The sequence below is a fragment of the Colletotrichum spaethianum genome (genome assembly GCF_022836535.1).
Source record: "Colletotrichum spaethianum MAFF 239500 DNA, contig35, whole genome shotgun sequence".
Classification (NCBI taxonomy): Eukaryota; Fungi; Ascomycota; class Sordariomycetes; order Glomerellales; family Glomerellaceae; genus Colletotrichum; species Colletotrichum spaethianum.
In genome coordinates this window covers 184,699-207,903 of record NW_026054805.1, presented here as the reverse complement: position 1 = coordinate 207,903, position 23,205 = coordinate 184,699, and the positions used below count along the sequence as shown (strand labels likewise).

The following is a 23,205-nucleotide window of genomic DNA, read 5'->3' as shown; positions in this document are numbered from 1 at the left end:
GCGGGGTAGCGCAACGTGGGAACTGCCGGCTTGTCTGGCTCGAAGCGGCGAGTGACTGGGGCTATTCTCGGCTAATCGGATTGACGATAATGTACTACACAGACAGCGTCTGTGACCGTCGCAGTTAATGGTCGAAAGGGAAGAGGCGGGAACAGAGGTTCGGAAAGGCTTTAGTAGATCGAGTACAGTACTACCGCTGGTCTCGTAAAGAGCCAGACTTGTCGCCGCGGACAGACTGAATTGCTCAGCAAATCAATTGTCCAAACGCAGCACCGGCGTACTCGATTGAAGCAGGTGGTTGGCGGGAAGGACGAAAAGAGCTAATGGAAGCTTGTAGATGTGTAGGAGAAGTTTTCCGGCGATGTTGAAGGGAACGGATGGCGGGCTTTTGGGGAGACGGGAGCGTGTGACTCGAGCAGCACTGACAATGACTATTGTGGATCCCCATGGATGACGTGATTTGTCGGTGTACCCAGTGTCCCCCGAAAGTCGGCGATGGCGGGGCGACTTGAACCCTGGACATGGGACGCGGAGGTGAGGAGCGGCGTCGGAATTGGTCAATGCACCTGGGCATGCAGGACCAGGGCCGTTAGTCCGGACGTTTGGGACAAGTACGGATGGCATTTACTGCAATTGCCCGGCACCCAGGAGAAACAAATAATTGGCATGGAATGACGTCTTCTCAACAATCTTGAAGTGATTGGCGCATGGAACAAACGACTTCACGAACTAAACAACCCTAGACAAAGCAGAGGTAGCTGGCAGAGCAAGCACTCGTATAACCGCCGAGCAAATCTGGCTGTAAGTTGCGGTCGCCATGAGAGGTGTTTTTCTATGTCTGGTATTCATCCTTGGCCCTGGATAGTACAATTATTGTACAAGGAATTGCCGTTCTAGGAGGCCTGAAGGCTGGCCTTGCCATGTAGATCTATCCTCAAGACCGCCAAACTCACGCGCAATCATTTTTACATGTGAAGAGTTTGATGTCGTCAAAGACACGCCTCCGAAATGTGTTGATGCGCAAAACAGTCCAACATTTGTTCGATACGCCCAGTGATGCATTCACCTTATCCCAATTCCTCAACCATATCCTCGTACTCATCGGTTGCTGATGTTCCTGAACCCTTCGCTGAATGCTTCGCATGGTTGTCCATCAGAATCTGACCCCCGCCTTTTCTTCCGAAAAAGTCTTCTGTCCGTATCCCCCGGAAGTGCTCAGGCGTGATGCTGGACATAGAGTTGCCGCTGGCTCGGTGCTCTCGCATATATTCACGGACCGGTGCCATGGCAGCATCGCGGCATGCTTCCTTAATGTCGCTACCTGACATGCCGGCAGTGACTTTGGTTATGTATTCAAGACTAAACTCTGGATCAGTCTTTGTGTCCTTGAGAATGAGCTGCAAAATACGCCGTCTTTGCTCTTTGCTCGGCAAAGAAACCGGGAACTTCTTGGGCATTCGTCTAAGAATGGCCTCGTCAATGTCGTGTATTCTGTTTGTTGCCCCGAGAACGACAATTCTAGCAGGCATGCCCGCAGAGTTTGACGACGTCAGACCATCCCATAGGGTCATAAACCTGTTTTATTAGCCAATTGAATATGATGACGTCCCCTTTCCAGTGACTCACTCTGCCTTGACCATACCACTGGCCTCATGCTCGCCGCTTCTTCTCGTACCCAAAACGGCATCAATTTCATCAATGAAGATGATTGCAGGCTGCATCTTGCGAGCCAACGAGAACACAGCTCGAACCAGTTTGTTCGAGTCGCCATACCACTTCTCGGTCACAGTCGAGATGTGCAGGTTGATGAAAGATGCGCCACTTTCCCGGGCAACCGCCTTGGCCAGCATGGTCTTCCCGCATCCAGGAGGGCCGTACAGCAACACACCAGACGGCGCGGACAGGAGCGGCGCTGCATGAGAGTACAAGTGTGGCATGGTGAGGGGATAAATGACAGACTCTTTGAGCTCATCGATAATGTCCTCCAAGCCGCCAATGTCTGGCATGCCTCGTTAGCGAAGCCCCGGGCCTGATGTGCCGTATCGAGGTGCATGCGTAGCGCTTACCAGAGAAGCCGATAGGAATATCCTCCGGGGCCACCATCTCCAGAGCAATGAGGTTCTCGTATTCGTTCAACACCAGCTCTTCTGGCTTCGGTCCGCGGCGGGACGCGCTGCTATCGTCCGACTGTTCCTCGCCGGATTTGCCGACATTCTTGCCTTTGCGCAAACGTTCCAAGTGGGCTTTTGCCTGCAGTCGTGCTTGCTCGTGTTTCTCTCGATCGGGGTCGGCGAGGGTGTTGGTAAGCGACGATAGAAAGTTTCTTGCGAGGTATACACCAGTTGCCATCTGCGAAGCCATGTCAGCCTTCAAGCGCCATCGCATCCATGACGATGTAGTCCGCTTACCATGCCAGCCACTAGCAGCAGGTCCAGGGCAAAATCGCCCAGGCCCTTTTTGCGGTCACCCATGCCGAGGAGTTTTCCGACGGAGCCCAGCCAACGGTCAAGGTCGCCCGTCATCAGTGTTGGCGTCGCGGCGAAGGGCCGACAGGATGTGGTTGAAACAGCCTAATGTGTAACGTAATAGTGAGTGGTCGGTGTCAGTCGAATGCGATTTTCGCGGTGGTCTCTCCTTGCAATGAGGAGAAGAACGTCGCTTTGAGGTTGCACGTCGGCAAGCAAAGATTGTGTAGTGGCTTCGTAGGGCGCATCCAGGTGAGGAACGGACGGCGGGCGGACGAGACGTGGCCCCCGTTCTAGTGTAGAAACTGAGCCGAGTTAACGCCACCCGCGGTAAGTATCTTTGCACTGTGAGCTGTCGGAGGGAATTGTAAGCCACACATGGATTGCCGTGCACCAGTTTCCAAACAACAGGTGCACCGCCACAAACACGCACGGCCATATGCTTCGGCCAGGAAATCTGCCAATTGATGTAAACCTGTGCAGGTTAGGTCCAGGGGTTGCTGCTGGGCTCTTTGTTTACTTTTTCGTCGCAAAGTACCTGTAGATATTCGCCTTGCTTGCGCAGATGCCCCTCCCCTCCCGTGCTTCTCAGTCGGGATCGCAGTCTGCGCAACCCTTCGCTCCAACCCCCTCTCACGAATACCTGTCGTAACGTACATGCCGTCAATTCCCTGATGAACACGATTCACCCCGTTCTTCAGCAACAGCCAACGACCCACGAATTACGACCCACTACCTTGCCGTGGGATGCGGATGGTATCCTCTCGAGCGCGTGCCCAAACCCAATTGCTCTCCACTGCGTAACTTGCGCCGACTAGCTTACCCACCACAATAACTTCCGGCGCGAATGTCGCGTACTGCTCGTTCAGCTAAGTTGCTGGCATTGGCGGATTCGGATTCCGACGAACTTTCTGGTCTCGGCGCGAAAGTCAGCAGCGACAGCGCGTCGAAAGAACATAAGATGCCGCCGGCGAAGAAAGCCAGGGGCAGACCTCCGGCCGCCAATAAAGTCACGAAGCCACCGCAAAGATCAACGAAAACTCGTACAAATACCAAGCTCGCAGCCGCAATCAGTAAGAAAGAAGAGGACGATGCCGTTGACGCATCGACCAAGGTCGATAGCGAAGCTCCGAAGAGGGGGCGCAAAACAGCAGCGAAGGACAAAGAAGAGGATGAAGATATGGCCGGAACAGACGAGGAAGCTCCTTCTCCGGTGAAGTCGAGTGTCCCCAAGCCTAGAGGGCGCCCAAAGGCCAGGGCAGCAGCAACATCCAATGTAGACGAATCGAAGGAGGTACCAGATTCCGCCGTGAAGCACACCGCGCCGCCAGCCAAGCGTGGGCGCCGCCCTGCTACCAAATCGACGCGAAACGAAGAGGCGGAAATCCCGGAGACACAGCCTCAAGATGCTATGGACGTTGATACGGAGGTTGATGATCAGTCCGAAGACCTGCCAGCACCACGACAACCCGCTCACCGTTCCAGTCAGGCCAGCGGGAGCTCAGACGTGGAAGCAAGCGAGGTGCAACTACGACGCCGGCTGGGTGAGACGACCAGGAAGTATGATCACCTTGAGGCGAAATACCGTGATCTTCGGGACATTGGGGTCAAGGCAGCCGAACGCAATTTTGACAATCTTAAAAAGGAAACCGAGGAACGAGCAAACAGTAAGTATCGGGCCAAAGCCGGCGAAAGAGCAGTGTTAACATTTTCAAGCTGCGAGCGAACTCATAGGTCATCTCAAGGCCGATCTTGCCATGCAGCGGGATTTAGCAAAGGCAGGACAACAGCACAAGAAGCAGCTTGAAGAAATGGAGGCGAAAGTAGCAGCTTTGACTACATCGCTGGCCGAAGCAAAACAAGAAGTTAAGACGCTGTCGACGAGATTAGCCGCGAGCAGGTCTGCTGAAGCTGCAGCAAGCGCTAAAGTGATTCCTGGCAGTGCTGTCAAGGCTGGAAGCGCTGCAGCTGCTCGAGCTCTCGCTAGCTCAGATGCGGTGCAAACGGGGCAATTGAAAGAGGACCTTTATGGCGATCTGACTGGGCTGATCGTCAGGGTCACGAAGCGCGACTCCGCTGGTCAGGTTTTTGACTGCATACAGACGGGAAAAAACGGAAGTAAGTTAACCCCTGGCAGCAGTATCCTGCAGTACCCTGAGGACTGGTCTCCCTGTACTAACTGCTCTTCAAGCACTTCACTTCAAGCTCGAAGTCGAGAGTGAGAGTTCAGGCGAGAACTACGAAGAAGCACACTTCACGTACAAACCACAACTAGACGCAAACCGAGACCGCGACTTGATCGAGATGCTTCCTGACTTCTTGGTCGAGGAGATCACATTTCCTCGACCGCATGCCGCGAAGTTCTACGCGCGTGTGGTCAAGTCTTTAACCGAGCGCCTCGATTAGTCTTCCTGGGTTGGACGAATGTTCTTGTTAGGGATAAAAGCTTGGGGTGGCGATTAAGAAGCATTTGGAATTGGTCAATACGATACCCCTGAAGACTCTGTTTTCTCAACATCGCTCGAATGTATAGATTTGGTCGATAATTTGACTTGGTTCTGAAGAGTAACGACTTTGCTGAGCGAGACCTGGCGTTGAGTGTGGCGGTTTCCGGACCATGGTGCACTGAGCGAAGCGCCTAACCTGGCGCCCTGCAAACACAATCCTCTACCACGCAAGGAGCTTGTAAAAATAAAGGGTGTCATGGGACGAAATAATGTCTTTATTCAAAGAATTTCCGATCCGCCAGGACACGTCATGCGGAGGCAAAGATCGCCTTGACAATAGGCTTTGGGGTATCATGCATACTTGGTATATCTTTGCCCTCAAAGCAGATACCTTGATGTCCGGCAAGTCGTTTGCTAATATCCTTGTGGCTTACAGAATATCGCCCGAAACTGCATTTAAAGGGGCGACGAGAAGAAAGCTTCGCCATCTATGAGGTTAGGGGGGCGATGACTGGCCCGCTCTTGTACTGCCTCTGCGCCAACCAACGTTGTATCCAGGATCAGTTCCTCCAGAACCCCGCTAGGTGCCAATAGCCGCTCCCGCGTCATGGTGTAGGCTTCCGGGGTGTTGAAGTGGGTCGGTCCCTTCTGACCTAGGAGCCCTGCACCTCCAAATTGGTGCATTACGGGTTGTCAACGTGTCGCGAAGAGACCAATAATTTCCGCGTCGATGTAACAAGCGGGACCAATTGAACCTGGATTGCACTGCGCTGCACCGGACTGGACGGGACTACAGTGTTTCCCATTTCCCATGGGCAAGAAAAATCCAGCGCTGCGCATCACCAACAGCCCCAGGAGCAATGCTTTACGCTGGGAGATAATGCGCCTCCACTCCCTTGCGCAGAAGAAGAAGCCCTTGGTCCCCATTTCTCTTCACTCTTTAACCCCAACCATTCGGTGAGACGACTTGAGCGTCGAACCAGTCGAACAAGCTATATAAACCGGCCAGCCTTGACGCCTCCCTCCCCGGTCCATTGTCGGTTCGGCCACTCCCATATCTCTCGGGGCGCTCAAGCGAAGCAACAACACGACACAAAGGACTCGAATAGAGTCAAAGGACGGAACAGCACCAGAAGAGCTCCGACTCCTCGCTGTTCTACCCACCATGGCCGTCTCTTCGCGCGCCAGCTTTCTGGCCATCGCAGTCGTCTTTCACCTCGCCTACATTTACTCCATTTTCGACATTTACTTTGTTAGTCCAATCGTTTCGGGCATGGCACTTGTCCAGATCGACCGGCCCGACCATGTCAAAGCTCCTGCTGATCGTTTGGTTCTCTTCGTTGGTATGCGCTTGCTCTGTTTCCCTAACACCTGGCGCCGACTTGCGAGCAAGCTTCTGACACTTCAACTTAGGAGATGGTTTGCGAGCGGACAAGGCCTTCCAGTCCTTCCCAGAACCATACCCCGAATCCGAGGACGACCTGACTCCACGGCCATTGGCCCCTTTCCTAAGATCCCGCGTCTTGGAGCACGGCACCTTCGGCGTGTCGCATACACGCGTGCCCACTGAGTCTCGTCCCGGTCACGTTGCGCTCATCGCCGGCCTATACGAGGACGTCTCGGCTGTCGCGACTGGCTGGAAGCACAACCCTGTCAACTTCGACAGCGTCTTCAACCGGAGCCGTCACACTTGGAGCTGGGGTTCTCCTGATATCCTTCCTATGTTCGAGGACGGTGCTGTCCCTGGCCGTGTGGATTCCTACACCTACGGCCATGAGTTTGAGGATTTTAGCCAGGATGCTCTGCAGCTTGACTACTGGGTCTTTGATCATGTCAAGGAGCTTTTTGCCGAGGCGGCCAAGAACGAAACCCTGGACGCTGCCCTTCGTCAGGACAAGGTCGTCTTCTTCCTCCATCTTCTTGGTTTGGATACCAACGGTCACTCGTACCGGCCTTACTCAAAGGAATATCTCAACAATATCAAGGTTGTGGACCAAGGCGTAAAGGAAATAACTGCGCTTATCGAGAAGTTCTACGCTGATGACCGAACCGCTTTCGTCTTCACAGCGGACCACGGCATGAGTGACTGGGGAAGCCACGGCGACGGCCATCCGAACAATACTCGTACGCCCTTAATCACCTGGGGTTCTGGCATCGCACCGCCGGTGCTCACGCCAGACTCCGTTGCTCCAGGGCACGACGAGTACTCGTCCGACTGGCACCTTAACAGTGTCAAGCGACACGATGTGGCGCAAGCTGACATTGCGGCCCTGATGTCATACTTGATCGGCGTGGAGTTCCCTGCCAACTCTGTTGGCGAGCTTCCCTTGTCTTATGTTTCGTCGAGCATCGAGGAGAAAGCGCAGGCGGCTCTTGTTAACGCCCGTGAGATTCTCGAGATGTACAGAGTGAAGGAAGAGCGGAAGAAGGCGACGGAGTTGCGCTATCGGCCGTTCGGACCACTGAGTGACGCGGGTTTCACCCCTGATAGCCGGGTGGCTGACATTCAACGTCTGGTCGACGCTGGCAACTACGAAGAGGCTATTGAAGAATCGGCTGCTCTTATGAAAATTGCGTTGGAGGGCTTGAGATACCTCCAAACATATGACTGGCTCTTCCTTCGCACGCTGATCACGATTGGCTACCTTGGCTGGATGGCGTTTGCACTCACTATTGTCATCGACTTGCACGTCTTGCGAGGCAGCCACCCCCCTTGCCGTACGACAATGGGCACAATGGTTTCCACATCAGTACTCGCAGCACTGTACGCATCCTTTATCATCTCCAAGTCCCCGATCACCTATTATGCGTACGGTTTCTTTCCCGTCGTCTTTTGGGAAGAAGTTTGGGCCCGACGCCGTTCACTTGTTGAAGGTAGGCAGGTGCTTTTCGGGCACATCAAGACTGGAGGCAGCCTGGTATCGTTTTCGTTGAACGTTGTGTTCTACGTTGGCATCATTGTCTCTTTGGTAAGATTCATCCTCACTTTTAACCACTTTGATGTTGCTAACACAGCCGAGGCTCTTGGATACATCTATCGCGAGGTCTTGACCGTCATTTATGTCCTTGCGGCATTCTGGCCCATGACGTACGGCTTGAGATTCCTCCATACGAACGCGTTGCTGTCTGTGGTCTGGTTTCTCTCGTGCCTCGTCATGAGTGTATTCACATTGCTTCCGGCCATGAAAACAGAGGACGTCCCTCTCATGTATGTTTACGTTGTTCTGTCCCAGGAGTTCTCACAGGCTGACCCATTCGCAGCGTGGCCGGTGGAACTGCCATGGCAGCTATTGGTCTGGCTTATCTTGTTTGGGAAGACAAGCTTCTTGCAAGACCAGCTCTGCCGACTGCCAGGGCTCTGACTGGTGTCCAGGTAAATATATGGCTCTCTGCAAATCGGCTCTACAATTAACACAGTTGAATATAGGTCGGTCTCATCCTGCTCGCAATCGTAGTTACCCGGTCCAGCGCCTTGTCTCTACAAGCAAAACTAGGATTGCCTCGGGGCAACCAGGTGGTTGGCTGGGTTATTCTTGGTAAGTGTAAAGCACGGCTCGACGTTCAATGGTGCTAATTATTCTGTAGTTGTTTCGCTGCTTATGCCACTGGCCCATCGCCTGCAGCCCAACAATCACTACATGCACCGTCTGATGACTATGTTCTTGACCTGCGCGCCGACGTTTGTAATTCTGACCATCTCGTATGAAGGGCTTTTCTACGTGGCTTTCAGCATTTTGCTGGTCGCCTGGGTGGGCCTTGAGCATCGCGTATTCATTTTTAACAAGAGCTCTGCAGACGAGCGACGCTTGCAATCCAATGGTACTGCCAACAAAAAGCCGGAAACGTCTTCGTCAGCTTTCAGAGCCTTGACTCTCGCCGACGCGCGAGTTTCATTGTTCTTCTTCGTCTTGCTGCAATCGGCCTTCTTCAGCACAGGCAATGTGGCTTCGGTCTCGTCCTTCAGCCTAGACAGCGTATACCGGCTGATCCCCATCTTCGACCCCATTTCCCAGGGAGCACTGCTCGTTCTGAAGCTCATGATCCCCTTCGCCCTCATTTCGGCCAACCTCGGAATCCTCAACGTTAGACTGGGCGTGGCGCCCTCGTCTCTCTTTATGGTTGTCATGGCCATTAGCGATGTTCTTACACTCTACTTCTTTTGGGTGGTGAAGGACGAGGGTTCGTGGTTAGAGATCGGCTCCACCATCAGTCACTTTTTTATTGCGAGTTTGCTCTGCGTCTTTGTGGCCGCCCTTGAGGGAGTCAGTGCGCTGTTCATTGGCGGCATCGAAGTCGAGGGACCGCAAGGTAATGGCATACAGAACGGGACGGTAGCATCTCATACCACAGGACACACAACTACCAACGGCAAGATACCTTCAGCCGTTGCCAACCCATGACGGACCGTGGTCCTTGTTTAACAAACCTTAATATATATATATATATTGGCGTCATGCTTTAATACGAGGCCCAAATAACCCGGCAGGCACCATCCTACTTGACTTTTTCCAGTTTGGCGTGGGGGGGTAAGTGAATTGACTAAACACATTCTCTGTAGCTAAGGCTTGCGTTCAGCTCTCGTATCGACCTGAGTTTCTTCTACAACCAGTCATTCTGGCTTGTTACTACCCGATCTCCTGAGGTCATCCTCAGCAACGTCGATGCGTAGTCCAAACCATCATCGACCAAGCCTTGCCTTTGGTCACTGTCTTCAGGGACAGTTGGACCTCGGCATCATGTTGAAGATACCATGGGGACAGCAAATCCATACTTTGGAAGCCTATAGGGATCTACAGTACTGGCTGGGATCGGTGTACCAGCGCATGAAAATAAACCGGAAGCGTGGTGAGGGGTCGCTGAACCGTCACGCCGTCTCCGTTTGTGGGAGTGCAGGGGTCAAAGAGGACATTGTGTGCAGGAGACGACCTGGCGCGTGGTACCTTGCAGGGAGTTGGTTGTATACTCCTCGCGTGTTGCAAGTTCGCCAGCGGGTCTGAGATGCCTCGTGGTATACCAGAAGAGGGGGTGAGAGCCGAGTTGTCCAGAGCTCTGCACAGTTGGATGTGACCTTCGTGACCAGTTGGATGGACCGCGTATCTCTGCTTCTCCAGACTAACAGCTTCACGATTCTACAGACAAGGAGGGCCACCCTGGGGCCAGCCAGATAATGGAGGGCAGCATAGGGCTTACGATGCAGTCGCCATGTCGCATTGGAGTGCGAAAGACTTATAGTAGGACATGGCCTGTCGAGATGTACATGGAACCGAGTCAAAACGAGAACAGTGTCTGGTGGTGTGATTGAGGGTGGTGAGTGAACCATACGGGGAAGCAAGCCAAAGTCCGTGTTGTTGCGGAGCGTCTCAAGCCAAGCTTACCTAGAAGTCGACTCCATCCAACACTATTTGACTTCGGGCACTTCGATTTAGCAGGGTCCCTCATGGTAATTAGGTATGGGGTCCAGTGAAGGTGACCAGGGACATTTATTCCGATGTGGAGGCTCGGCTCGTTGTTGGGGGAAAATAAAGATAGGTTCCAATATCATAGGTAGTCAAAAAGGACTGTGAGCAATGCATGTCTACCAGCTCGCTGCTCTTGCCGTGAGATGACGCGTTGTGAGACCTCGTTCCTCCCGCCTTCCACATGTGTCTCTCATAGGACTAATATACCAGAAGGGTATGCACCACGGTAGCGGTGTTTCCAAGGAGATGTTTGCTATCTCTTTCTTCTCAAGCTTTCTCGAATCCATCCATTTCATTTCATTCATCCCAAGATGCCAAGATCAGCAAACGCACCCCTCCCTCCGTTGCGTCATGCCCATCACACCCACCGGTCTGGGTACACATCCGAATTGTGCGACACGTCGCAGCGTCTGATACCCCATCATTCACAGAGGCATTTGTCACTCTTGATCAGCTCGATTCAAGTTGATACCCCTGCCACAGTGAATCACCTCGATGTCGTTCCTCCGCGGATGCCGTGCACGCGAGGCTTTCGACGACCAGCTCGAGGGCTTGGCTCCCCCACCCCCAAAGTATTGCAGCGCGTTTCTTTCCAAAGTGTGTGTGTATAAGTGTGTGTATGTGTATGTGTGCGTGCGTGCGCGCCTCGCCATTTCACCACCATCTTGTCATTTCTAACACTCATCAAGTGGTGTGCTGGCTTGGTTCCGGACGACGTCCGTGGCCTAGAAAACGCTGTCCAGACTCCGAGAACTGCCGGCTAGTAACGAGCTCATCGGTTAGTTTTTCGACATTTTTCCCCCCACTACAGTGTTGTCGATTGCCTACGGAGTGGTGGGAACACGCTGCGAGCAAGACGTTGAGCACTCTCCAGGAAGATGGCATCACAACAATGGACGATCCAAGACCAGACGTGATCATATGCTTTTCTCGGCAACATTCTGGGGACACGAGGGAAGGATTTCCATATCCATGTCCACGCACAGCGTGGTCCTTGCCTAAAAAGGAAACGCATGCGCGGACCAAGCCGTTTCGGAGCACATCCCCGATCCACAGCTTAACCGTGCCAGCGACATGCTGAACTCTCGACTCACCTTTCGACCCGGCTGTTCTTGTCTTCGTGGCGCGTGCCAGCGCTTCGCCCTGATCCATGCAGTACCTACCGTACCGCACTGCCTCCCGTTTCTATGCCCTACCCACAGCTGCGCATCCAAGTTGCACCATCCCAGTCCTTCACACACTCATCTCCTATTACCCCAGATCTGGGGGCCTGCGGTCCAACTTCGATCAAGTGGGAGGAGGGCAAAGGGGCATTGGCAGAGGGGACAGCGGCCGGCCGGGGACGAGCGGAAGGGGGTGGGTTCATTTCTCATCCCCGACATGGGTAGATGCATGCATGGCTTGGCGGCCACTGTCCTGAATTGGACTTTTGATGACTGGCACACACAGTCACTAATACTGTCTCGCGTCCAGGTGTTCTCTGGCAGACCAGTCATTGTTCATCCCCGTTGCTACCTCGAGTTGACATGCCTTCCACATCTTCGCCGGGAGCCGGGACGGGGAGCTTGGTGGAGGGGTCGCAATTTTGTCAGCAGTGCCGTTGAGGGAAGTCTCACATGCTTGCCAAGCCGACGTTTGTGGCGTCTATTTCTACTGCTCTTAGGCAAGCGTTGTCCAGCTGCCACACTCACTCACGGGGCCATGATTTGAGCGTCAACAGCCAGGGTGAATGAAGAAGCTAGCTATTGGTTGGCGGCATAGGCAGAGCCTGGCATTGATCATGCCGGAAGTACATGGTGAGAAGGGGGACGATGTGCTTCTCGTGGGCGTCGTACCTGATGGCTTGGTATCTGCTAAGCCAGCCTTCTCGCAACCCCCGTCACCGCACCGGCACTCCTCTTTCTATAATAGCATGTGGTCGCTCCCTTTCGAACTCAAGAGGCCCTCAGAGTGTAGGCAGGCAATCACTGCTGGGGCTCACCAAAAGTAAAGCAAGCACACCCGCAAATCACCTCGATCGGAACGCAGAGCGTCAGGAGTCGACTACAAGGTCCAGTCTAATCTCTTGCCGGACAATACTCGAGCTGCATTTCGGGATCGATATCTGGGAATACGACTGACGGACCCCCTCCACACCCTTAGAGTACTAGCACCTCCAAGCCCGTTTAGCTCACCCCGGCCCAAGGCAGACAAGCTTACCTTGCTTGCACGGGAGCCGGTTGCGAGTTAACGGGAACTGACGAGTAAGGGCCGTTAAAGTGCATTGCATACCACAGCAGTGGGCCACGCACAGCGTTTAACCTGGGAGCAGACGACGGCAACCAAGAGAAACGCCAAGGGCTTGTTGCTATAAAGCTAAAGCTGATTGCCTTTTCTGTGCTACAGTGACAGGCTGCTCGGTGATGTAAGACGGGCTGTTCGAAAGCCAACCCAGCAGCGGCGAACCGGAACATATCTGCGAGAATCTCAAAGGGTACGACCTGATCTCTGATTACCGATCTCTAATGCGCCGTCATCCACCAACCCCAAACTTTTAGGCGACAACTCTGTTACAAATTTAGGTCTTGAGACGTCTTCAGAAGGGGGGGGCAAGGTTCGAGAGAACAGTACATGACAACCATTTTAGCTCTAAACAACGTTGGTACGGAAATGACATCTTTTGGGCTACTCCAAGGTACCCGGTCCATCGATTTCTGCGTCTTATCTACACCTGTTGCGCTGCATACTATTCCGATTCTTCCCTCAATGCTACTTTGCCCTGGAGTTTCTTCTGGCTATTCGACGAGGAGGACGTTTTCGCGCAGAGAAGAGCCCGTAAGAGCAGCGGACAAACACTGACCGACCATCTTGAGCGAGGCAGCCACTGCCCTAGCTTACCGAGCGCTCAAGACAACTCAATCAGAGACGAAAATCAACACAGCAGCAGGAGGACGGCTGTCTCCTAAACCACGAGTTGGATGGCTGTACTCCAGTGGCCAAGCGTGCCGAATCTGGAAGCGGACGGCGAAGTCAAGTTTCCAGGCGTGCTGGTATTGAAACCTGAGGGAAAGCACCAACAGAATCAGGGAAGGCTCCTATCTCAACAGAGCAGTCTCGAATCTGAATATCCAGACGGTGGCAGTCGTCTTGACCCCAAGCTGGACCTTGGATACCACCACGTTGCCAATAGCTGCAACCACGCCGATCTTCACCAACACGTCGACGGCATCGTCGACGTTGACCTGGACTTCGCCTTCAGCCTTGACCTCGGCGCCAAAGTCAACGAGGACCTTGACTTGAACGTCGGATTGCCAGTCGTCAACGCGGGCGAGACCCTGGTTCTGACAGAGAACAATTACAACGCGGCCCCCGGTCTGCAGCAGGACGAGACCACTCTGGCGTCAGTGCTCCTCTCACCCCTCCAGCAGCTTCCGTTCACGACGACAACGAGCGAGGCGCACATAGGCTCCATTGCGGGAGGAGAAGCAGTCCAAAGTGGTGCGTTTGCACCTGCCTCGAAAACTGCTACATTTGCATCTGCGTTGCCCAGTGCTAGACTTGAGCAACGTCACGGTTTTGCTGGTTGTGGTCCCGCAGTCGATGACCCACTTTTGTCATTGCTGGGCCCGGCCGCAGGAGCAGCAGCAGGACCGTCGGCAGACGTGCACTTGCCGAATTCCATTTCATCCACGTCCAGCCCCAGCAGCATCAGCACCGATTCCACCAGTTCCAGTTCCCGCTCCCGTTCCATCCTCGCAGCTTCATCAGGGGAAACACCACTCTCGCACTCCTCTCTGCTGGCCTCACCCCCCCTCCACCCGCATCCGCACCCGCACCCGCACACGCACACGCACACGCACACGCACCCGCATCCACGCCACCTGAACAATCCTCTTACACATCAGCAGCACCAGAACCCCCAGAAGCTCCAGCAGCAGCACTCCCCCTACCCAGCTGGAGGAGCCCACCGTCAGCGCCGCCGCCAGTTCCCGTGCCCTCCGCCAGCGCCGCCGCCGCCAGGGACACAGCAGGAGACACAGCCAGACGTTGCGCCTGGGCCGCCTCTAGAGCGAGCAGCACCTCTGCCGCTGCCAGTGCCAGTGCCGCGCCTGTTCCCTCCTGGTGGCCCTCTACCTCCTATTACTACGACTCGACCAGAGAAATTCGTCGACGACTCTCTTCACCACTTCTCTTACGACTCCATCGCAGCTCCCGCTTCATGGTCGCCCATGGATGTCGACATGTCATCCACCGACCAGTCGGCCCAGCAGCCGCAACAGCAGCAGCAGCAGCAGCCGCAACCGCCGCAAAAGTCCGAATCGCCATCCCAGTCTGCTGGCGGAAGTTCCAATGCCGCCAACACAAGCCCCAACGCCCAAGGCAGCTCTGCTGCTGCTGCCGCCGCCGCCGCTGCCGCTGCCGCGGCGAACCACATGAGTTTTCGCAGGTTCGTCCTTCACCACCAACCTCCGCCCTGGTGATTCTTCACGATGACCGCCGTCGTTGTCGTCGGTTTCAAATGGCATGTGTGTGCTGACATATCTTTGATTCATAAGGCAACGAGCTTCTAGAGCTTGTGAGGTACGTAGTCTCCCACCTTTATCTTGGCCGCGCCCGCTATCCCTCTGCCCCTCTGCCCACTTTGTGCCGAGGCATCTTTCCTTACCTCGCGCGCCGCCACGCCGCGTTGCGCTGCACTACTACACTGCGAGATTCCATCGCCCACCACAGCATTTTGACCCGTCCTGATTCGAACCAAAACTGACTATTGGCCTTTCAATATATAGACATGTCACGCCCGCAAGGTACGCATACGCAATTGGCGCTTTTTTTTTGTTTTGTTTTTTTTGCCACTCACCCCCTCTGCGCCAAACGGCATGCACCGGCTTCCTGCGCGGTCATCCATCTCCCAAACCCCTCTTCTTTCCACCGAGTCTCCTCACCAAGCCTCGTTTTACTGACACTTGCTAGGTGCGATGCGACGCCGCGAGTCTAGGCGTGCCTTGCACGAATTGCGTCGCCTTCCAGATCGAGTGCCGCATCCCTACCCCTAAGCGCAAGAAGACGACAAATGCCGGAACGAATAAGGACTCGGACAGGTCTGCCTCAGATTCGCCATTCCCGCATACCCCCAACACTGGGCTAACTGAGGTGCGCTCCAGCGAGAAAGGAGATACTGCCGATGACCGTTCACCGAGAGCCCCTAGTATCTCTGCTCCAGGCCCTGGGACATTTCCGCCGCGAACACCTGCTGTCTATCACACCACAGATGGTACGCCGTCGTCCAACTACACCGAGTCGCAAGCCCGAAAGGAGGAGGTTGACAGTGGCACCTATCTCAACCTAGTGATGAAACCAAAGTTTACGAGGGCTCCCATTACAGATGCCGGCAGAGTCGCATATCTCGGAGAATCTTCTAACCTGACACTACTTGTTCACGATCGCCAAGGCTCGTCGGATGTCGTCCACTATCCTTTGCCCGAAAACGTCAGGGGATCGAGAGCCCGCCTAACCGAGCTGGACAACGTCGAAATCGACATTCTGCACCAGCGCGGCGCCTTTCTTCTACCACCGAGGTCACTATGCGACGAACTCATCGATTCGTACTTCAAATGGATTCATCCCATCGTTCCCGTCATCAACCGCACCCGTTTCATGCGACAATATCGCGATCCCAAAAACCCGCCCTCCCTTTTGCTGCTGCAGGCTGTGCTGCTGGCCGGTTCCCGAGTCTGCACGAACCCACAGTTGATGGACGCCAATGGTTCAACGACCCCTGCGGCTCTGACCTTCTATAAAAGAGCCAAGGCATTGTACGACGCCAACTACGAGGACGATCGAGTGACCATCGTGCAGTCACTGTTGCTGATGGGCTGGTATTGGGAAGGGCCGGAAGATGTCACCAAGAACGTGTTCTACTGGAGCCGAGTCGCTACCATCGTCGCTCAGGGTTCTGGTATGCATAGAAGCGTTGAACAATCGCAGCTCAGTCGCTCCGACAAGAGGCTTTGGAAGAGAATCTGGTGGACTCTGTTCACGCGAGATAGGTCCGTTGCCGTAGCTCTTGGCCGGCCGGTACACATCAACCTCGACGACTCGGATGTCGAAATGCTTACCGAGGATGACTTCATCGAGGATGACGGCGACCGCAACAGCGAGTACCCTCCAGATCCGATACACGTTCAGTTTTTCATGCAATATGTCAAACTCTGCGAGATCATGGGCTTGGTGCTCTCTCAACAGTACTCGGTGGCCTCGAAAGGCCGACAGCGCAACGCGATTGATTTGACGCATAGCGATATGGCTCTGGCAGACTGGCTACAAAACTGTCCCAAGATTGTGTACTGGGAGGTTGCTCGGCATCACTTTTGGTCTGCCTTGCTTCACTCCAACTACTACACAACCTTGTGTCTTTTACACAGGGCGCACATGCCGCCCAACGGCGGAAGCAGGTTCCCTGACGATTCTCCATACCCATCGCGGAACATTGCGTTCCAGGCAGCAGCTATGATCACCTCCATCATAGAGAACCTGGCGGCCCACGGCGAACTGCGATTCTGCCCTGCATTTGTGGTGTACAGCTTGTTCTCTGCTCTAATCATGCATGTGTATCAAATGCGGTCGCCTGTGCCGTCTATCCAACAGGTGACCCAGGACAGATTGCGGACTTGTATGCAGGCCCTCAAGGAAGTTTCGCGGGTGTGGCTGGTGGGGAAGATGGTGTACACCTTGTTTGAGTCCATCATAGGAAACAAGGTCCTCGAGGAGCGTTTGCAAAAAGCCGCAGGCAAGCGACACAGGAAAGCGCAACAGGCCATGGCGCAGTTGGAGCAGCATTCGCGTCCTCAGGATGTGGCTAAGAGGAAGTACGATGACATGGCGATCGATTTTAGCGTCAACACTCCCACGCCTCAGGAGTCGTACGAACGGTCTCGTCCTCAGACGCCCAGCCACATGAAGGGCGATGGTAACCCCCAACCCATGCCGCCGCCGGTAACCTCTCCTAACCCCAGGCAACACGATACATTCATGGGCGGAACATCTTCGCGGCCGCAGACCAGACCTGCAACCCCGTTCAACCCTTCTTTCTCAGTTCCCGCTACGCCACCAGATTTATACCTGGTAACCCGTAACTCGCCGAACATATCTCAGTCTCTGTGGGAGAATTTCCAGCCCGACCAGTTGTTCCCTGATAGTGCCAGCATGCCGGCCTTCCCCCACATGTCGCCTCCACCCGCAAACCAACCAGGCCTCGACGCAGGCCTCATGGCGCACTTGCAAAATCCCAATATGCAGAGTGGACTGCCAGCCCAGAACACTTCATTCCAGCAAAGGGGCCCAGCAAGACGGGTTTAAGTGGAAGCCCTCTCCAAGGTCACAACGTCATTCAATCAGGCATGCAAGGCTTCCAGCAGCAGCAACAGCAGCAGCAGCAACAACAACAACAACAACAACAACAACAACAACAACAGCAACAGCCGCAGACGCAAGGACAAGGGCAGAACTCCAACACCAACAACAGTCTTAACAGCAATCTGTGGACTGCCAACTTTGATGGATTGATGCCTGACGGACAGAGTCCGAGTGATAGCTGGAGTACAGGGTCTGCTCAGGGGCAGCCTGTACCAAACACTTTGAATGTTGAAGACTGGTGAGTGAACATGACGCTCGCAAACCTACTCACTAAACTGACGACGGTCGACAGGTTCCAATTTTTCGGCATCAACAATGGCGACTTGGCAAGCATGAATCTTGACCTGGGGCTCGGCCCTCAGTGAAGATGGCTCAAATGCGCTCTATGTACATTCTCCGCTTCATTCCCACGGCACATGTAGCCAAGCTTCGTCCAAGGCGTGTCCATAGCTGCAAAGGAAGATAGAGGATGTGTAAATGAACAGTGTTCGAGATGTGTAGCGAGAGGCTTTATCTTTTGTTTCATCTTGTGCTTTGCTGAGAAGCGCCACACACATTCTCACCGACAACTGATTAATCGCAGTTGGCCCGACATCTTTGCCACGAAAATTGTGATAAAAAGGCGGTGGTGCAATGTCCAAGATTCGTTCTAATCGAAGAAACAGGCCAACTTCTTCCAGGGGCTCCTCGCTCCGCAACCCCTTTCCCTCTCCCCTGCCCGTTCACCACCTACACCCCCATCGATTCATTCCCTAGCTTCATACCTAGACCGCAAAACGTTGAAGAACAAATACATAGTTCCCATGTCTAATGTTTATGAAAAAGAGATTGGTAAATAAAGGTGGGAGGCAGTCGTCGGTCAAGGGCAGGTTGGGCGACCATCCCAAGTGGAAGCCGTGGCAGACTGACAAGCCACCCACCCTTGCCGTAAAACCCCCTTCTATGCCCGCTAACGCCTTTGCAAATGCTCAATCACACGGCACGAATTCGAATGTTGCCTTCCCTCGTCACCCCTTGCACCTCATGGGCGTTTCCGTCTTTGCTTTAGATAATGGTACGCGTCCTTGTTGACACCTTGAGGGCGTGGTAGCTGTGCATCTCGAGATTGCCAAAACAGCACCGGCATCTCGAGTCTAATCAGACTTCTTACCCTTGGCAGCCGCTCCCATATTGCTTGAGCCTCGCCCTCTGACAGACCCTTTCCCGTCACTCCTGCTCGTGGAGCCGACCGTCATCGGGGGGGCCTCCAGTAAGCCTGAACTTGTCACCCCGCCGCCAACCGGCATAGGCAGTCTTCCGTCGTCACTGTTGGTATCCGTCAGTTCGATGAGATCGAGATCGTCCGGGTGGCGGCCCCGGGTCCCTAAAATCGGCGTGCCAGGGGATTTGGTGAAGGCGCCGCGCAACCACGTTTCTACCGTCGCCGCAGCACGGTCAAGACCCGAGCCTTGACGGGAACTCGCCGAGAGATCCTGGCCCTCATCGAAGGGGCTTTCGACGATCCCGCCGCTAGACCCTGGCCTAAACCCAAAATTGGCGGTTTCGGAGCCCATGACAGAAATGGACGGCAGGGATTCGTCGATGGCGATCCCAGGGAGATGCTTCTTCGCCCACGAGTTCAAGTAATCCTTTTCCGGGCCAGGAGCCCGCACGCTTCGACTTAGGGAACCAACGCCGCCAGGCCTCCTCATCCATGCTGGCCGTGTGTCCCCCGCATCGCTGTTCATCCTGCTTCTGGATGACGCAGGTGTAGACAGCCCCGGAGTGCTGGGTAGGTTCGGCCTGTTGCTGAGGTTGCTTTGACGTCGAGAAGATGGCCTGCCTACTTGTTCGGGGCTTTCCGTGAACCCGGCTGCTATCGCTGCAGTATCAAGAGAGTGCCTCGGTGTCGACATGGTCGAAGTGCTTCGGAGGCTCTTCTTCCGTCGTGGCGGGAAATACCCTATTGTTTTCTTGGAAACACGGGCGATCTCAACTGGGTTCGGAACCGAGTCCAGAGCAACCCACCGAACGTGAGTCCATGGCGGCTCCTCCTGCTCCTCCTTTTTGGATAGCTCGGATGCTGAGCCATTCGTGGCCGGCAAGCTGAAGAAATCAACTTGCTGCGGTTGAGCGGAAGTAAGCCCACCCCGCCCATGCGCGCTTCTCGGCTCCGGTGTTGGAGCCAGCAAGTCGACAGCTTGCCCCTCATATGAAGGCGGCTCGCATGGGCGGCCTTTGATCTCGCATGCGTCGACCGGTATGGCTAGCCATTTTCGCACTTGGATATCCCTAGACCACAAGCCATTGGCCTTTCTGAATGCGTCCTCGCGGCACCTGTATTTGAGCACTATGCCGGCATAGGTGTCAGTTGGTTGCACGTGGTGGATATACACCAGTTGATCTTGAATTTCCTCCTCTTGCGGCATGTCTCTGGCAACCTCGTCCGAGTTCCTCCTCTTGTACCTGCCCGCCACGTCAAGACCCCCATTGACGCCCTCGTGGCTCTCCAGGACGCTCGCCGTCCGGGCTGCTTTGAGGGCAGCGTCTCTCTCCGCGAGAGAACCTGCCGCTATGTCTCGATGATCAGGCCGAGAATTCGATGGAGGTGCAGGACCCCAATCCTTTGGAGCCTTCCGTGGCGGCGTAGAATAGTCCCGTTTAAGAGAATTGAACCCCGTCCGTCTCCCTTCCCTGTGATCTGACTCGTAGCCTGCATCGTGGACACTTCCACCAGACAAGATGGAAGACGCCAGCCCTTGAATCGAGGCCCAGCCCTGGGACCACGTCGTATCCAAAAAACTAGCAGTACTAGGTGCGGTATTGTTTCGTCGGTTGCTGGCAGGTGCATCTCGAGCATTGGGCTTAGTAGATGTGCCCCTGGACAGGTGGCCGGAAGGCATAGGGCTGGGCTCGCGGCTAGATGGGGTACGCAGGGCATTTAAGGAAGCAGAAAGCCTCTCTATAGGCCCGCTGGTCGAGGAAGAATCGTCCATAGTGCTGATGAGGCGTCGGTTGCGCGGGCGGGCTTCGGCATCATGGCGTGCGGGCATGAGGGACGATGAAGACATATGGGATGCCGACCCGACCGGGTTCAGGGAGTTTGCCATGATGGAGCAAGGCCGCCCACCTCGTCGGATAGGTGGCAGGCAGTTGAAAGGGAGGGCATCAGCGCGCAGCTTGGGACATGAACGACGTTCGATCGCAAGAAGAGGGAGGTGATTCGGAAACGCGGCGTCGTGGGCGGCTTTGGATAAGAGAAAGCGACGAGGGGGAGGGCCGGTGTGGATTAGGTTCACAGGAGATGTCGGGAAGTATGCAGATTCGCCCTCGAGACGGTTCGAAAGGAGGGTACGTAAGGGAGGCGGGGAATTGCAATCGGTCGTTGAGTAAGAGGAACGAATGGATGAGGCGAGATAGTAGGATGGCTGAAGCTGAACAACAGTGCGTGATCGGGACTGTCCGTGGTTCGTAGTACCTCTTCTTTAGCGTATGTCGCTGCAAAGTAGAGAGAGCAAGCAGCAGCGAAGCTGTAATGGCAGCGGGAAAGTGGATGTGGATTGGACTGGACTGGACTGGGTTAAACTGTCCTCCACTGATTAGGCGGGCGGGACTTGGACTTGGACTTGGACTTAGGACTGATTTGCTGGAAGGGCGAAGGGTCAAGGGGACGGGGACCCTTGGTTGAGACGACGTAACCAGCGCCGCGAACAGCCCTGCCCATTCCCACCCCCTTCCCTGTCGCCGTGAATGATGATTAGCGGCCCTTCCGTGGGGACGGAACAGGTGGCTTTCCTGCAATCCTCTCAATTCGCTTGAGGCCTGGGCCGTTTTAGGACCCGAGTTAGCGGCCCTCTCACTCCAGTGTCTTCCAGGCGCACTGGAGAAATGCCCCCGCCCAGGCAAGCAAGGTGGGGGTTGTTTTTCAACAGCACCATACATAGTGCTTAAGCCACTGGCGGGCATGTATGTACACCTGCAGCTGTCCTGCCCGTGAGAGGTACCTTAGTTCCGACTCTGCGCCCGGCATGCAGCGACCCCACCTGGGTTCGTTACTGGCTGCGAGTGCGAGGTCGCGCTTCGGCAGCTTCCAACCTAGAGCTTGGGCGACAAGGCTACACTGATTGAACTCGGCATTTGCGCAGCATACAGCTTTCTATACGACTCAACACACCACGACAATGCCACGTGCTGCGACCGCTTTGTTTCTCGGTCGATTCTAGTCGGATTGCATTCAGTGTCGACCAGCGTTACCAAGTTCGCGTATGCTGCCGCAGCGCTTCGGCTCTGACTTCAGCACGCGATGCCCATTTGCATCGAGTGCCGGCACCCGGTCAAGACACTATGGACCAAATACTCGAACGCTGATGACAAGTCCAGCGGACACAACATACGCTTGACCGTCTGCAGAAACTGTGGTCACTTTTGCGACAAATACGTTGAGCACGATTTCGTCGTGCTCTTCATTGACCTGGTTCTGATCAAACCCCAGGTCTACCGTCACCTGCTTCACAATACCCTAATGAAGGACGATGACCGGTTCGATGTAAGGCGATTGGCGTGTTGACTACTTGATGTTCAACAGTTGCTGACATGGTCCATGATAGTCATCCATTGTGCGACTTGGCGTTCTGCTGCTGCTGTTCGACGTGTACTTGACATGGGCCCGTATCGAGAAGCAAACAGTTCCTAAATCCGCCCAAGACGAGGGCGCCAGTTTAGGTAGCCTGACCCAACAGTCCATTGTGTCGCAATACCTCTTCTTTTGTAAGTTTGTAACAATAAAGAAATTGAAAACACCACAGGGGCATTGCGGAAGCATAAGCTAACATGTCACCAGTAATCCTCTGTGCTCTGTCTACCCTCGCCTTCCACATGAGTATCCGTTTCATGACCTCGTCTGTCTTTTCTCCGTTAGGCATGCTCAACATCCTGCCTCGATACTCGCGTCCCAACTCCGTCTCGACCGCGCTACTCGTCTCATCCTCGACCAAGCTCTTCCCGATCCTCATGGTTATATGGCAGTATGATGTCCCAGCCGCAGCGCGATCGCTTGGCTGGGCCGTGGTAGCGAACAATGTCGAGGCACTTCGTATTCTGTTGGACTGTGGCTACGGGGTCGCTACCTTGCTGGCCACGACGGGAGCTCTGGCGCGCTGGGCTGTAGGACGCAGCGTTCTGTGGGCTGCTGGGCTAGATGGCGTCGATTCCATTGGTGAGACGAGCATTGCTGCAGACGGTAAGGCCCTCTGGGCTCTGTTGATGTACGTGAGGGGATGGGCGAGCGACTTGGCCGCCGGGTAACAGGGCGTCTACTACCAAAGAAATCATATAGAACGTGGCAAATAGTGTAGAACTCAGCATTGCCTAAATTGATGTTGCCTAAATACTTGCTTCGCCGGCTCGAGTGCGCATACGATCGAGCACCGGCCCAAGCCGCGAGTCTCGCTAGCGCCATCAGTT

General features: G+C 54.7%; 7 protein-coding genes across 7 annotated transcripts; 5 read left to right on the top strand and 2 right to left on the bottom strand.

The window, feature by feature from the left end:
- Positions 1-1,067: 1,067 nt before the first annotated feature.
- On the bottom strand, positions 1,068-2,522 carry ColSpa_10403 (protein MSP1; the record flags this gene model as incomplete). The annotated part of the gene is made up of 4 exons (XM_049276615.1): positions 1,068-1,575; positions 1,627-1,999; positions 2,067-2,349; positions 2,409-2,522. The coding sequence occupies 4 exons, from the start codon at positions 2,520-2,522 to the stop codon at positions 1,068-1,070; spliced, it is 1,278 nt and encodes a 425-aa protein (XP_049132572.1).
- A 790-nt stretch (positions 2,523-3,312) lies between these two features.
- Positions 3,313-4,871, top strand: ColSpa_10402 (monopolin complex subunit pcs1; the record flags this gene model as incomplete). The annotated part of the gene is given in 3 exon segments (XM_049276614.1): positions 3,313-4,132; positions 4,200-4,583; positions 4,603-4,871. The coding sequence occupies 3 exon segments, from the start codon at positions 3,313-3,315 to the stop codon at positions 4,869-4,871; spliced, it is 1,473 nt and encodes a 490-aa protein (XP_049132571.1).
- Positions 4,872-6,077: 1,206 nt separating this feature from the next.
- ColSpa_10401 (GPI ethanolamine phosphate transferase 1) lies at positions 6,078-9,312 on the top strand (the record flags this gene model as incomplete). Its single annotated transcript, XM_049276613.1, has 5 exons — positions 6,078-6,255; positions 6,326-8,120; positions 8,174-8,285; positions 8,340-8,448; positions 8,498-9,312. 5 exons carry the CDS (start codon positions 6,078-6,080, stop codon positions 9,310-9,312), a joined length of 3,009 nt encoding a protein of 1,002 aa, XP_049132570.1.
- Positions 9,313-13,328: 4,016 nt separating this feature from the next.
- ColSpa_10400 (uncharacterized protein) lies at positions 13,329-14,831 on the top strand (the record flags this gene model as incomplete). The annotated part of the gene is made up of 1 exon (XM_049276612.1): positions 13,329-14,831. One exon carries the CDS (start codon positions 13,329-13,331, stop codon positions 14,829-14,831), a length of 1,503 nt encoding a protein of 500 aa, XP_049132569.1.
- Positions 14,832-14,840: 9 nt separating this feature from the next.
- On the top strand, positions 14,841-17,706 carry ColSpa_10399 (cutinase transcription factor 1 alpha; the record flags this gene model as incomplete). The annotated part of the gene is made up of 2 exons (XM_049276611.1): positions 14,841-14,876; positions 15,322-17,706. 2 exons carry the CDS (start codon positions 14,841-14,843, stop codon positions 17,704-17,706), a joined length of 2,421 nt encoding a protein of 806 aa, XP_049132568.1.
- A 1,190-nt stretch (positions 17,707-18,896) lies between these two features.
- ColSpa_10398 (uncharacterized protein) lies at positions 18,897-20,852 on the bottom strand (the record flags this gene model as incomplete). Its single annotated transcript, XM_049276610.1, has 1 exon — positions 18,897-20,852. The coding sequence occupies one exon, from the start codon at positions 20,850-20,852 to the stop codon at positions 18,897-18,899; it is 1,956 nt and encodes a 651-aa protein (XP_049132567.1).
- A 1,193-nt stretch (positions 20,853-22,045) lies between these two features.
- Positions 22,046-23,046, top strand: ColSpa_10397 (protein arv1; the record flags this gene model as incomplete). Its single annotated transcript, XM_049276609.1, has 3 exons — positions 22,046-22,288; positions 22,350-22,509; positions 22,583-23,046. The coding sequence occupies 3 exons, from the start codon at positions 22,046-22,048 to the stop codon at positions 23,044-23,046; spliced, it is 867 nt and encodes a 288-aa protein (XP_049132566.1).
- Positions 23,047-23,205: the final 159 nt, after the last annotated feature.